We start from the raw sequence: 14,096 nt of genomic DNA on the forward strand, positions 1-14,096 counted from the left end.
AAAGATCGAAGTGAGCAGGAAGGCAAGCAAGCGCCGTGATACAAACCAACACCGCTTTTTGTCACCGGTCCGTCGCAAACCACCACCACCGCCTCACACCTCATTGCCCATGTCCGACCCCAACGGCCGCCCAAACAAGCCCCCAACCCCGTCCTCCGGATCAATGAACAGCGGCACACCATCATCATGCTCAGCGTAGGGCTCTGGGAAGATGAAAGGATGCCCCTCCTCATCCTCACCCACCGGCCCAAACATTTTCATCAGATCCTCCTCCGTGAGCGTCTTCTGATCCTTGGCGCTCTCCATGACTTTTTCAATTTCATCGATCTTGCGCTCCTTGACCTGAAACATGGCGGCGTCAATGGTATTCTTCACACAGAAGCGCGTGAGCTGAGTCTCCTTCACCTGCCCGATGCGGAAAACGCGGCAGAAAGCCTGCTGCTCTACGGCGTCGTTCCACCATGGATCGAGCATGATGACGCGAGAGGCTGCGACGATGTTCAGTCCCAGACCGCCGGCTTTGAGAGAGGCGATGAGGATGCGCTTAGGCTCGGGCTCGTCGTCTTGATCGTCGTCTTCTTCGTCGCCTTTCTCGCCGTCGTTCCTGCTGAACTCGCGGATCGACTTCTCGCGGGCGTCGAGCGACATTCCGCCCGTGTATTTGCAGTAGCCCCAGCCCTCAGTCTCGCAGACTTTGGCCAATATAGTCACCATCGGGATGAATTGCGTGTAGATGATGATTTTTGCGGTGGGGTCGGAGGACAACCATTCGAGGATCTGCGCCTTGGCCGCAATAGTTTTGGCAGAAGGAAGGACTTCACCGTTTAGTCCGATCCAATTCAGTTGTGGGCGAGCATCTTTCTTCTTCTTCTTGGTTTTGCCGTTGGCGGCTGGTGGCTGATTTTCCACTATCCGCTCGTCGAGCATCTTCACGCTTTGAAACTCGGCACCGCACTCCAAACAGCGCGCATGGTCTTTTCCCTGGCGAGCCGCGCCATGCTGGATGGTCATCAAGCACTGATGGCAGTAGATGTGGAAGCAAGATGTGATATGTGGCTCCGCAGGCGGGTTCCGACAGCTCGAGCACCGCTTCCGCTCGTTGATCGCGTCCCACTGCTCGCTATCTCTCAGAGCTTTCATAAGTCTGTGGAATTGGTAGTTCCTGCCGTGCTTGCCGCCGAGGTCAGTACTCATACCTTCACTTTCGAAGACGCCGCCGGGCACGACTGTGAGCTCCTCCAATTGGCCCTGTCCGTGTCCAGGTCTCTCATCCTGGTACTTGGCGCGCACATGGTCCTGAAGCACGTGCTTGAGGTGACTCAAGATGCCAGTGGTTTCTTCGGAGTCGTCGCTGGTGTCCTCGGTAATCTGGTTCAGCTTCTCAAAGTCCTCCCTCTCCAGCAAGTCTAGGATCGTGTCCTGGATGAGAAGTGGGTGCGCGCAAAGCTGCCTCAGCCGCAGCAGCATGGTCCAGATGTGGTTATATCCAGACTTCACGCCCTCACGTCGGTTCATGGCGTTGATGCGCTGGATGAAGCGGTTCTTGACGATCTCGTAGACACTACGTTCGACCTCATTGAATTCCAGATACAGGACTCTCTGCGTGGGCGGCGGCAGGTCCAACAACTTCGCCTTGAACAAAGTGTCCGCATGTGTGCGGCGGATGACAAATTGGCGGAGGATGACTCCGAGCTTTTCGCTGCCGTTCGGGTCTTCCCTGGAGCAGAAGTTTTCCGAAAACAGTTTGAAAGAGCCGGCATTGGGATAGCGGATGAATCGAAGGTAGGCATACATCTCCTTGACTCCGTTCATCAACGGCGTACCGGAGATGGCCCAGTAGTGGTTCGCCAGAAGTGCCCGACATGCCATGCTGGCGTGGCCGGTGTGATTCTTGATGTGTTGCGCCTCATCAAGAACGATCCTGTGGAACTTGATCTTGTGGAAGATGCCTTTCTCCTCGTTGAAGTGATTTCTCCACCATTCCGACTTCTGTCCCGCGGTTGTGAGCTCTCTGGGACACACGGCTTTCGGGTAGCTTTTGTTGACCTCGCCCCAAGTTGTGAGGCAAACGGATGCCTTCTTGATCGTCGCGATGATCTGCTTCTCACTCCCCGGAATCCGATGCTTGGCTCGATGCTGAATCACCGCGCCAAGGCCATGCTTCGATTTGTCATTCCCATCGTCCTTGTTCTTCTTCGTCTTCTTGAACTGGGTGAACTTCAGAATCTCATCATACCATTGTGAGATTAAGGCCGGCGAAGCGATAATGAGGGTGCATTTCTCCTCGGCTCTTTTGTCGGGTTTGCCATTGATGATGTTTGCAATCATCTGAATGGTCTTGCCGAGACCCATCTCGTCGGCGAGAATGCCTCCGCGAGGCTCACTGGTACCATTCTCGCGCCTCCGCATGAAAGCGACGCCGAGGACTTGGTAATGCTTCAGCGTGCAATTCATGCCCTTCAATTGCCAGCCGGAATTCTCGCCTTCCCCCACTGGGAAACAGCTCCCTCGGCCGTTGAAGTCGCTCAGGCTCTTTTCTAACAATCTGTTGTCTCCTCTTGCGATCCTCTGATCGCCAACAGGCACTGAGGCGATCAAATTCGCCAGCGCATTTTTTCTCGTGGTCACTACTTTAGAGAACCCTGGCTGGTCTCGCAAGTCCGCATTGCGAGCAATGTCCCTGAAGACATTGGTGCCATGGAGAGACGCCACGTTCGTGATGCCGTGCTTAGCACCATTGGCCTTGGCTTTGGCCTTCGCTTTGGCAACTTTGCCACGCTGCTGCTTCTCCTTCGCCTTGTTCATGACAGCGTCGACATCGCCTGCGCGGTAGCCTTTGCGCCCACCGCCGCCTGTCTTGGCGCGCTTCTTCGCCGGGGTCTTCTTTGATGAAGCTTTGCCGTTGCCGTCAACAGATTCTCCAGCCTTGCGCTTGCGGCCTCTCTGCTTCGTTGCTTTGGGCGCAGGACTCTCCGTGACGAAAAGACCACTTTGGCTCGCAGTCTGGCTTTCGTCATGTTCATCTTCATCGTCATCCTCATCGTCGTCATCATCCTCCGATTCCGAAGAGAATGCTGCATCAGCCTTCATCTTCAGCACCCTTGCGCGTTCAGCCGCCTGCTCCCGCATGAATGCGATTCTCTCATCGGGCATGACGGTACCAGCTCGTTCCTTCCTCATGAACTCTTCTACTCTCCTTCTAAAGGTTTCCGCTGCGGCGTCCATGGCCTCGGGAGAGCCTGGCGGTGGGTAAATCGCCATGCCAGAGGAGTGCGAATCCAAGGCAGAAGGTCCGGCGACTGAGTCGATTCTCTCTCCTCTCGCCGCATCCCGCTGAGCGAAAAATTTATCACGCAAGCGTTTCTGCTTCGCTAGGCATTTCTGCTGATTGCTCATGGGAGAAGGCGTGCTTGTGGGATCACTGGCAAGAGGTTCTTGAGCTGTGACCTTCTTTGGCTTGAGCATAGACGATCCCAGATTGAGCTGGCGCGGTGGAGGCATCTCAGCGGCAGGTACCCCCTTTGTGCCATCGACCTGGAGCTCCGTTGGCTCGGTGGACGGTGGATCCGACGGAGACGATGCAGCAGCGTCCATGTCGACATCCGGAGCGACGTTGTCACTTTGAGGTGAAGTATCGTGGTCGCTCTCTCCATCATCCATTTCTTCAGAGGCTTCCGCGTCCGCACCATTCGTATCTGCCGCTTGAGCCTCCAAGAGTTCTGCGAACGCTTCATCTTCACCAGCAACATCTGCAGGGGTGGCCATGTCGACTTCCGGCGCATCATCCATGGCTGAGTCTTCGAGATGCGGCGAGCGATTGTCGGTCTCTTCCGACGATTTGGCTCGTGCGGAGGCAGAGCCAGCGCTCCAGCCGCTTTCTTCTTGTTCGCCAGAGTCCAGTATGGCGAGGAGATCCGAGCCATCATACTGATTGTCAGGATCGCTTGTGTGATGGCCAGTTATATCATCAGTCTGGTGCGGAGGTGGAAGCAAATTGTCAGATGCATCGACTTGTGAGGTGTCGTCGTCCTTGATCTCCGTTTCAGCGGTGCGCTCACGGTGTGGACTGTCACGTTGAAGTGTGTTAGCGGGGTCTGGCGCTGGTTCTGGAGTGTGCGACATCTTGGCAGGTGTCGAGGGTGTCTTGTTGTTGGGGGTGGGAAGTGTTGTGGAGGTGTGTGAATGATTGAAAGAGGTGGAGTGTGTGAGTGGAGAGGTAGAGTGGTCGTGGTAGAGGTAGTTGAGGTTGAGGGGATGGTGGACTGGAACGGAGTAGCAGACTATATGCCGCGACAGGCGCTCGGGCCACGTCAGTCGTCGTTGCGGCGCGAGCTACTGCTGTCAGTATGTGAGCATCTGCATGTGGTTATCACTCTTCATATGACAGCCATGGGGTGCTGCTTCTCGAAAGGGACGCGAGCTTCAAGAGCAATGCCGCTGCGACGATTGCCACTGGATCAGTAATATGCGCTGAGAGCACCAGAAGTCTCCGGTCTCACTTTAGGGAGATCACCTCTCCTGAGATGGCCTCCATCCGTGTTCACCACGCGAGAGCACATCGTTCACGAGGAAGACATCACTTTGTGCCCTTTACATCTCCACTGGACACTCTGAGAATTGCGCGAGACCACGACGAGCACTTAGAGCGCGCAGGCACCCGAATATCAGTCTGAGAGTGGTATGAAGCGTCAGACATGACCTGCGCGGTGCTCTCGCCGGGGGCATTAACCATTTTCACATCGACCGGCGATCAGATTTTGTCGTCTCTTTCCGAGGCAAGGCTCCATCTTTTCCCGTCGCTATCTTTTCCCGTCGCTGCCTCTCTGCAGATTGAGCGTAGAAGTGCGAAGGAGATGGATGGAGATACGGCTTCCTCTGGGAGGACGGAAAAAGATAGGCTGACAGAAAATTGACAGTACGACACACACGCAGACTGTGCACGTACAGACGGACTGCGCTTCCAAGGGCGCTGACAACCCCACTACATCGGAGACATGCTGAGAGCGATGTAAAGTATGATGGTCGATGCAATGGTTGATGGAAAATGTGCAGGAGATGTGAGGTGGACCTGGGAAGACAGGAGGACCTGAAGCGTGCGGTTGCCCAGTGCGGCGCTAGCTGACTAAGCCGAGGATTGTTAGGTTCCCGGCGAAAACATGGATGGCTTTCCCTTCTTCCAACAATCTCATGGTCCCACGAAGTTGTACTGATGGGGAATACGATCATGACATCGATAACAACGCAGCAGAATTGCACCAAGCTCAGCCGACCCAGCTGCTCGCTCTCGACGGAGGCGCCCTGAACAAGCCGTACCAACCACACTCTCGACAGCTGAATATCTGACTTGGGCAGCATCATACCTTCCAGGTTCTTGAATCTTGGAAGTCGATTGAAAGCTCGCAGGCCCCTCAAGATTTGCCAAACAGGAGTCTGACGTCCTTCCACCGGCAATGGGCGCGTTTTCAACGCCTTGGTGCAGCCTTAGCCTACGTTGCAATCATGTACTTCCAGATATTTGGCGTCGACTTGCGTCTCTGAGCAGCTCTTCGGCCTGTATCCAATCAGACTTACAAGCCAGGCAACACGCTGATCTACAGTCCATCAAACTGGTCCTCAGCCTGTGAGAGTGATCAGCTTACTCTAGCGGAGGGCGCTTTGCAAGTCTTTTTCATATAGCCAGAGTATGGAAGTGGTCCTCGAGGAGATTCGGATGGAGCGACGACGTTGTGTCGGCTCATGAAGGACACGCGCTGCTCAAGCAGAGTCGTGGATGAACTCTGCGGTCAAGCTGGCACTCGTCAATGAGGAGGAGTGCTTGGGGCGCGATCTTGCTCAGCACTCTCGCTGCTGTGTGGACATGTGAGAAAATCTTCGATAAGCTGTTCTGCCTGCATTGCATTGTATCAGCATAGCCGGAGACTGCTACATCCCGGCATATCCCGTTTCAAGTCCGCAGCTAAACGTACATATAGCACATCGTTAAAACTGCCAACAGCGCTAAAGCACGAACTCGATTTATGTCAAAAGCACCTTTTAGCACAACGTGCCGCCGAGTCATGTTTCTGCCGGCTGGAGTTGGCCCTCACTTTGCGGGCCCCCAGCCGAACATTTCGAGTAGCAGTCTGTTGTTCTCAAGTGGAGCATGAAGGATTGTTTCGCATGAGCAGCGGAGCACTCTGACATATCTGCGATGCGGCACTCATGGCTGGCAACTCACCGGCAGTAGAGCGTTTCTGCAGCCCTTGCCATGACACCATGCAATGCAACGCAACCCTCCGTTGTTAGTATAGCTCGTCTTACATAACTACCGAATGAGGCAATGGTTGCATAGTCAGTAGCTATAGCCGCTCCACCGGTAGAGCGGCTATTGCAAGTGACTATGCAACGCTCGATATAGCATAGCGTGTGCTAATAGTAGTTAGTAACTATTAGTGTGGGCTTTAACCTAACTACACGCTCCGGGCGCGTCTTCCTTACGCCGTTACGTTTAGTCCACTTCCTCACTAGTTTTGTTAGCTAACATGGACTCTATGCAGTCTATATTTACCGTCGACCTAAGGTTTAGAGCCTCTCGCGAGCCCTTAACAGCGCCGCTTCGTAAACCTTCCGCAACGCCGCTTCCTTAGTCGCTATCGCTAACGCCAAACCCTTACGCTTATAGCGACGACGTGCAGGCTCGTCGTAAAGCCCTTCAGCGGCAGATAGCTAAACTCGAGGCTATATCCAGCGGTCGCTAACCGAGTGTAAAGCCGTCTATCGAGCAGACTATGCCACCGGAAACGCCAGCGCCGGATATACTAGGAAGGTAGAAGAAACTAAGCCAGAGCTAGCGCGTAAATCGTTAAGCTGCTGCCGCTGCTGCTAGTAGTGCTAACAATGATCTCGGCGGCTATAATATTGCTCCGGCGAGGGTGTCGAAGAAGGGTTTAACGGATGAACAAGAGCTTATGTTAATCAGGATTACCGTAGATATACAAGAGCACTATAGCAGAGGCTTCTAGGGCATGTTATCGTCTTAATTCGCATATTAGACTAGCGTTAACTACGCAGGGCTCTAGAGGGTGCTTATAAAGCTTAAGAGCAAGTAGAAGGCCAAGTTTAGCGATGCTAGCACCGGCACTAGTAAAGAAGAAGACACTAGTATGTCGTTAGCTATAAGGGAGTAGTTAGAGTTTAGGGATAAACAAGCCACTAGGACGGCTAATCGAGCGGCGTTAATAGCGGCGACTAATCTCGAAGTCCAAGCCTCTTAAGCTACTAGAGCGGACATGTTAAAGCGACAAGGACGCAAGGCCGTGCGTACTGTTACCGAGGTAGAAGATAATAAGGGTGTTTAAGGCTATAAGGATGCCGAACATAAGGACGACGACGAGGTAGTGGACGTTAGTAAAGACGAGCGCTTTAACGACTTAATGCCACCTCCACCGAGGCCGCTACGAACGCCTGCTACTCGCTTATCTGCTATACTACCTACCTCGTCCTTATTACGTATACTAAGTCGTTTATCTTCCGCTAGTATTAATAGCTCGTCCTTATCGACAGGGCGGAAGCGTAAGGTACTACCGGTCGAGACGACCTTCTAAGGGGAGGTAACACAGTTTATGCGTAGCCTTAACACTAACCGCGCCGTGAACGCCGCTAACAGCACAGTGTTCGAGCTATTAGCAAAGGGCATAGTACAACTACAAGAGTCTACCTTAAAGACGAATAAGAAGCTCGATTAGCTATGTAAAGTCATGCGGAACTCGGTTGCACGTTTAACAGTCCCTTATAATCCGCTAGATAAGTTCGATCCGAGCTAAATTGTCGGCTAAAAAAGTAGCATATCCTCGAGGGCTAGATCTTACCGAGTTGCCGGTCGATTTGGCCGAGCTTACGATATGTTATACCTCTAATATAGCTCTCGAAGCTCCTTACCTCGGATCTATGTTGCGCTGTATATATATAGAGTTATTAGTCGTGGTAGTAGTAAAGGTGTTTTTCAAGACAGTCTAGTCGGACGAATTCGAGGGTCTAGCGTCGAGGTAGGCTTCGAGAACTAGATAATTAATAACGCAATAGTCTCTACACCGATTAAGCTTATTCTTTTTTTGCTAATTACCGGCGATGCTAGAAATTGCAACAGGATTAAGAAAGTGGTAAATATATGGTGTTGTTAATACGCTGTTATAGATTGCGGTAAAAACTACAGAATTTCGGGTATAGCTGCCCTTGCTAAGAATACTAACTTCGAACTCTTAGAGTTGTTTAGTCAGTTCGTAGAGCCGCTCGACGTAAGCGACGATATTACCGGAGCTCATTCCTAGTAAGGATTACTGCTAAACTTATAGCTAGAGTTATCGTCTGTTACGTAGTCGTCCGGCCGTGGCTAACAGAGGTACTCGTATAGATCTAGCGGCTTTATTAAGTACTTCTTACTCGTCTAATTATGCCCCTTTATACACGAATAACAGTTCGACATAAGTGCACCGACGATAAAGAACTAACCGACCGCTTACTTACTAAGGCACAACTACTTTGCGAAGGTGTTGTAGGTCCATTTGCGTATAGTATTACCGAAGGCATGCTCTACGCTAATACGCAGTCTTAAGAGGTTCTTGTTAAAGCGCTTCTACGCGACGGTAAGGTGTCTGCGGCCAAGATAGTGTTTATATAGAGCTATAACTCCGAAGCTGCTATAGTATGCAGGATTACTATATATCTAGAGCGGAGTCTTGTTGTAAAAGAGCCTTCTTAGTCGCCGAGCAATACCGGAAACTTGCTATATAAACTAGTCGTTCTTACTGCCGTTAAACGGACTAACGAGTAAGGATATTAGACCGTCCAGTGTAACAATAGCCTAGTATTTACAGCTATGCGCCTTCTTGTAGCTAGAGTATTGCTTCCTTTAATCTCTACTCGGCCTTGCAAACCCTTAGAAGTAGCCGTCGACGAATCCCTATATTAAACCCTCTACGCCGGCGCTGCTTATAGCCTCTGCGAATCTTCTTAGTCGCTAATAGCTCCGGAGGCGTAGATGCTATTCGACAATAGTGCTATATCGAGTTGCGAGGTAGTCGACGGTGTCTGTAAAGATAGTAGAGCACCAGGCCTAGCTACGGCTAAAGACCTTACTAGCATCTATCTAGCGACTAGGAAACGACAGACGCTAAAGAACGACAGCTAGAGCTATCTTAGGCGTACATACATATCGGAAACGCTATATTATCGATGCAATGTCGAATGCAATAGCTAATTCTTTAATCTCGTATTTCTCGAATCTGTACGAGTGTTAGTTAGCAGCGGTAACGGCGACGGTAACCTCTTTTTAATATTCAGCTTCCTTCCTTCCTTCCTTAATATTACTACTAATATTACTACCTACCTCGTATGCGGCTAGTACTACTTATCCGGCCTTTCTTCGAGCGACTAGTCGATATAGCGATAACACGACGGCTTCCTTTGCCATTTCGGCGGCCTGTGCAGTCCGTAAAAGGCTACTAACGCGATTACTAACACCGCGAGCTCTAACTCTATCGATAACGCCGCGGAATCTATTACTACACGAGCAAGAGCGCGGTTACTAAGCATATAAGAGCATGGAAACGAGAGCGACAAGGCCAAGAGATATTGCACGGTCCACACGCGTTTTCACGCTATACTATATTTATTCACGCACCGATACACGTAACTGCCGTATACGGAGGTTGCTATGTTGTTGCATTGGTGGTTACATCGGTCATGGCAAGGGCTGCAGAAACGCTCTAGTTACGCCATTCCTCGCGCCGGGTATAGAGAGCCGCATCTATGCTCTGTCAGGGTGGACTTCGTGTCGAGTTCCATTGAGATTGAGATGCATGCGAGTGCATGGTTTCCGGGCCCCACGATGACGAGAGGATCGCTCGGAGGATTACCAATGCGAACTTTGAAGCCATTGAAAGCCTACTGCTTCGCTGTCGCCCAACGAAGTCGCGCATGCAGTAACTGCAGTCTGCCGGAGATGTGCTCCGCAGAAGCACGAGGTGTGGTTTGAAAGACGGCTGCGGAGGTCTCGGGAGATCGCGAGTCCCACGCCTTTGCTGAGCGAGGAATTCTGGCATCTTGCATGTGACAATGATCGAGATATCTCACAGCAATCAACAGAAGGACTAGATCTATGGTATCGCTGGTGCGCGATCAGATCAATCGGGATGACAATCAAGACTACCTGGCCAAGACTGTATTGTAACAATTACCGCAGGAACAAAAAGAATTCAAGTCGGATTTTCGAGCTGACAAAAGTCGACGCTAAAATCACTCGGCACAAGCCAAAGTACCTCACAGATCCACAGCTGCACCTCTCCATCACGCTCCACTGCACCTCTCTCGAGGCCACCTTTTCCCTTTTGCGCTGCTTTCCGTGTTTTCAACAACACAACGCTCCTCCGCCCAACGCGCATGAGGCTTCTTTCAACAACATGACCGAAGTCGCCCAGTCTCTCGGCGTCGATGCCTCCGGGCTCCGCGAACGACTCGCACAGCAGCCGGATGCGCCGCAGAAAGCTTCGTCCGTGGAAACAGCTCATGAGACTGTGCGAGCATTGAATGAGCAGGAGGCCAAGGGCGGAAAGGACGAGAAGGAAAGAAAAACATATGGGCGGACACCAGACGGCACGGGTGAGTACATCCAGTGCTCACCAGAACATGGCAATACACCCGGTCGATGCAACACCTCAGTGCCATGCATGTGCAATGCCATAGGCAGCGCTCGTCGATACGGAGTACATCATCTCAAGAAAGACTTTCGTTTCGCCTTCATCCTTTCACGCCTCACTCTAACATGACAGCGCTGATATGTCCCACGCTCTAGTCTTCACTGTGCCTCACACCGAGGACATGGTCTCCCAGCTGTTCGACCCAACGCAACCCAAGAATGCCTCCGACTTTGCCATTGTCCTCGCCCTAGGTGGTCAGTTCCTCCTCATGTACATCCTACCCCAGTCCTTCCGGATACCAATCTTCGCCGTGATCTTCCTGTTCTGGCGCTGGTGCTACAACTTTGGCATTGGCTGGTTGCTCCACAATCAGTCTCACCACAAGCGCCTTGTGAACTGGGCCAAGAAGACAAAGATATTCGAGAGCCCTGGGCGCGGCCAGAACCCTCATCCCACATTGTACAAATTCATCAAGAAAGAAATGGAAGCGAAGATCCCCAAGGACTACAAGTTCGAGGATGCGCCGATCGAGTACAATACCTGGCTTCTCTTTCGCCGGGTCGTGGATTTGATTCTCATGTCTGACTTCATCTCCTTCTGCCTGTTTTCCTATGCGTGCGGCTGCCGTCCCGAGAACGAACTGTATGCCATGACTGCTGCACGGTGGATCGGAGGTGCCGCCCTGATCGGCTTCAACTTGTGGGTGAAGCTGGATGCCCATCGAGTTGTCAAAGATTTTGCCTGGTACTGGGGTGACTTCTTCTATCTTGTCGACCAAGACTTGACGTTTGACGGTGTCTTTGAGCTCGCTCCTCATCCCATGTACTCCATTGGATACGTCGGATTCTATGGCATCGCCATGATGGCTGCGAGCTACAAAGTCCTGTTCATCTCCATCATCGCCCATGCTGCCCAATTAACATTCCTGACCATTGTTGAGAACCCACACGTGCGTGATCCTGAATGGCTACCTTTGTGGCGTTCGATATGCTGACATGCAATAGATCGAAAGGACTTACAACACTCCCGCACCGATCAAACGAGCAGAATTCAGCAACACGCCACCAGAGCGTCCGCAGTACACCGCTCGACTGTCGAGCGCTGGTCACGTCAACGGCTACCCACCTCTAGCCTCCAGCGCCAAACCATCTCCCGTGCACAACCTCGTCGGCTTGCAAAATGTGGACCTCCACCGAGTGACGGATGTTTCAGTCATCATCCTACAGGCGTGGATGTACTCCGTCGCGGTTCTCACTCCAGCGAACCGCGGCTGGCAGGCATTCTTCGTCTTCAACGCCATCTTCTGGCGACTGTGGTACTCGATCGGCATTGGTTTCGTCCTGGACCGGCAGTCGAACCACAAATGGTGGACCCGCCACTTTGTCAAGTATGGTGAGAGCACTGAGGAGGCTTGGCGGCAATGGAAGGGCATCTACCATATCAGTATGACAATGTGCTATGCCAGCTTCATCTGTGCTGCGTGGAAGATGTACGGGTGAGTTTACCGCACTGTGACCGAGACAGCCACCAGATCAATGCTGACCTGCTCGCAGACTTCCATCTGACTGGAGTTACGGCATGACCCTCCTGCGCCACGTCGTTGGAATCGCATTGATTTCACTCCAGGCCTGGACAATCACCAGTATTTACGAGTCACTGGGAGAATTTGGCTGGTTCTTCGGCGACTTCTTCTTCACCGACAAAGCGCCTCAGCTTACATATGGCGGGATCTACCGTTTCTTGAATAACCCGGAGCGGACGATCGGCCTGGCTGGTGTCTGGGGAGCAGCACTCATGACCTGGAGCAAGTCGATCTTCTTCCTAGCACTTCTCAGCCACACCTTGTCCCTCTGTTTCATTCAACTCGTTGAGAAGCCGCACATGCAGAGACTCTACCGTCAAGGTCTTCGCCAGACTTCAGGCGTGTCTCGCAATCTCAAGCGTGCCCTTCCCGGTCCTCTTCACAAGTGGTCGACGAGCGTCGACAACGCTTTGGATGGCACCCTCGACTCTCTTGAAGACTTCATCGACGCCGCCGGACCAAGGCTTGCCGCAGGATTCAACACATTTGTGCAAGATTCCACAACTCTGTTCAACCAATTTCCAGCCCGTGTGAGCATCACTCGTCTGGCACCGGATCTCGCCGGTTTTGATCCAAAAGACTACTCCATCACCATCCAAAATGCTTCATCAACGACCGCGAAAACCCATCTCGAAGTCCCTCACGACGGCCGCGAAGGCGAGACAGCCAGCAGACCCCTCGAACGCACAGACAACTTCCAACGCCTTGTAGTCGACTACGGCGCTCCCGTCCATATCAAATGGACCGCCCCTCTCAACCACTCTAAACGCGACTGGATAGGCCTCTACCGCGTCGGCGACAACGCCTCCCGCGACCTCACCAAGATCGGCTGTCAAGGCCGCTGGACCGCCACGAACCCCAACTCCTTCGAAGTCTCCAACGCCGATCGCGGAATCCTCGTTTCCGACCAGCTCCTCCCCGCAACAACCCGCACCGACGGTGAGACTAAAGACCTCTTATCTGGAGAAGTCGAATTCTCCGGCGACAAACTCTGGTGGACCCAAGGCGTCTTCGAATTCCGCTACCACCACGCCGGCTCTCACAACGTCATGGCCATCTCCCTCCCCTTTGAGATCCGCATATTCCGCTTCGACGAAGGAGAGGACATCCATCTCGACTCCGTCCAAAGTCCCATCCGCGAGGTCGTAGAAGAGGCCTTGCTCCCGCTCGTGCAGAACTGTTTTGACCGCGACCAGGAGGTGGCGCCGAGGAGTGCGGATGAGGTTTTCGGCAAGACGTTGGAACGGGAGGGCAAGTATGCGAAGCGAGTCGTGTATGCGGTGCAGGCAATGTTTGGCATTGAGTTTGCGCCTGAAGTGGTTGTTGCGGATGGGTGTGTGAGGAATTTGGCGTGGAGGATTTGTAACGCGAAGAAGGTGTTGGCGCCGTATAGCATGAAGACAGGGGCGACCACGCCGTTGTGAGAGGAGGAGGTGGGTGGCTTGAGTATGAGTTTGAAGGAGGTGATGTTCGAGAACGGGATCGAAGATGAAGATCAGAAAGGCAGGATAGAACAAATTGTCTAGTCAGTTATATATCACAGCTTTTGATTTTGGACTGTCGATATGGACATATCTGTGCTCCTCGCAGCTTGAGCGAACCCTTCAAGGCTGGACATTGAGGTAGAACAAAGCGACATCTCAACCGTTGCCCTCTGCCATCATGTTCTGCCATCATGAAACCATCGGCACTCTGGGTGGTCCATCTCGAGCGGCCAAGCGGCAAGTCGGCATGTATGCATTGAGTCGGAGATCAAGCAGGGTTCAGGAGAGTTGGACTCAAACCCAGAGGGCCTAGACATTGTCGTGGACGGGCGTATCCTTGGCTGCCGTCGTGCTCGT

General features: G+C 52.5%; 2 protein-coding genes across 2 annotated transcripts; one reads left to right on the forward strand and one right to left on the reverse strand.

The window, feature by feature from the left end:
• Window positions 1-300: 300 nt before the first annotated feature.
• On the reverse strand, window positions 301-2,445 carry MYCGRDRAFT_21444 (SNF2 family DNA-dependent ATPase domain-containing protein; the record flags this gene model as incomplete). The annotated part of the gene is made up of 2 exons (XM_003849620.1): window positions 301-1,089; window positions 1,306-2,445. Coding segments are annotated over 2 exons (1,929 nt in total), but the record flags the coding sequence as incomplete, so codon positions are not given.
• A 7,990-nt stretch (window positions 2,446-10,435) lies between these two features.
• MYCGRDRAFT_75665 (uncharacterized protein) lies at window positions 10,436-13,751 on the forward strand (the record flags this gene model as incomplete). Its single annotated transcript, XM_003849387.1, has 4 exons — window positions 10,436-10,635; window positions 10,829-11,622; window positions 11,678-12,168; window positions 12,227-13,751. Coding segments are annotated over 4 exons (2,938 nt in total), but the record flags the coding sequence as incomplete, so codon positions are not given.
• Window positions 13,752-14,096: the final 345 nt, after the last annotated feature.

This window comes from Zymoseptoria tritici, chromosome 9 (assembly GCF_000219625.1).
Source record: "Zymoseptoria tritici IPO323 chromosome 9, whole genome shotgun sequence".
NCBI classification, from domain to species: Eukaryota; Fungi; Ascomycota; class Dothideomycetes; order Mycosphaerellales; family Mycosphaerellaceae; genus Zymoseptoria; species Zymoseptoria tritici.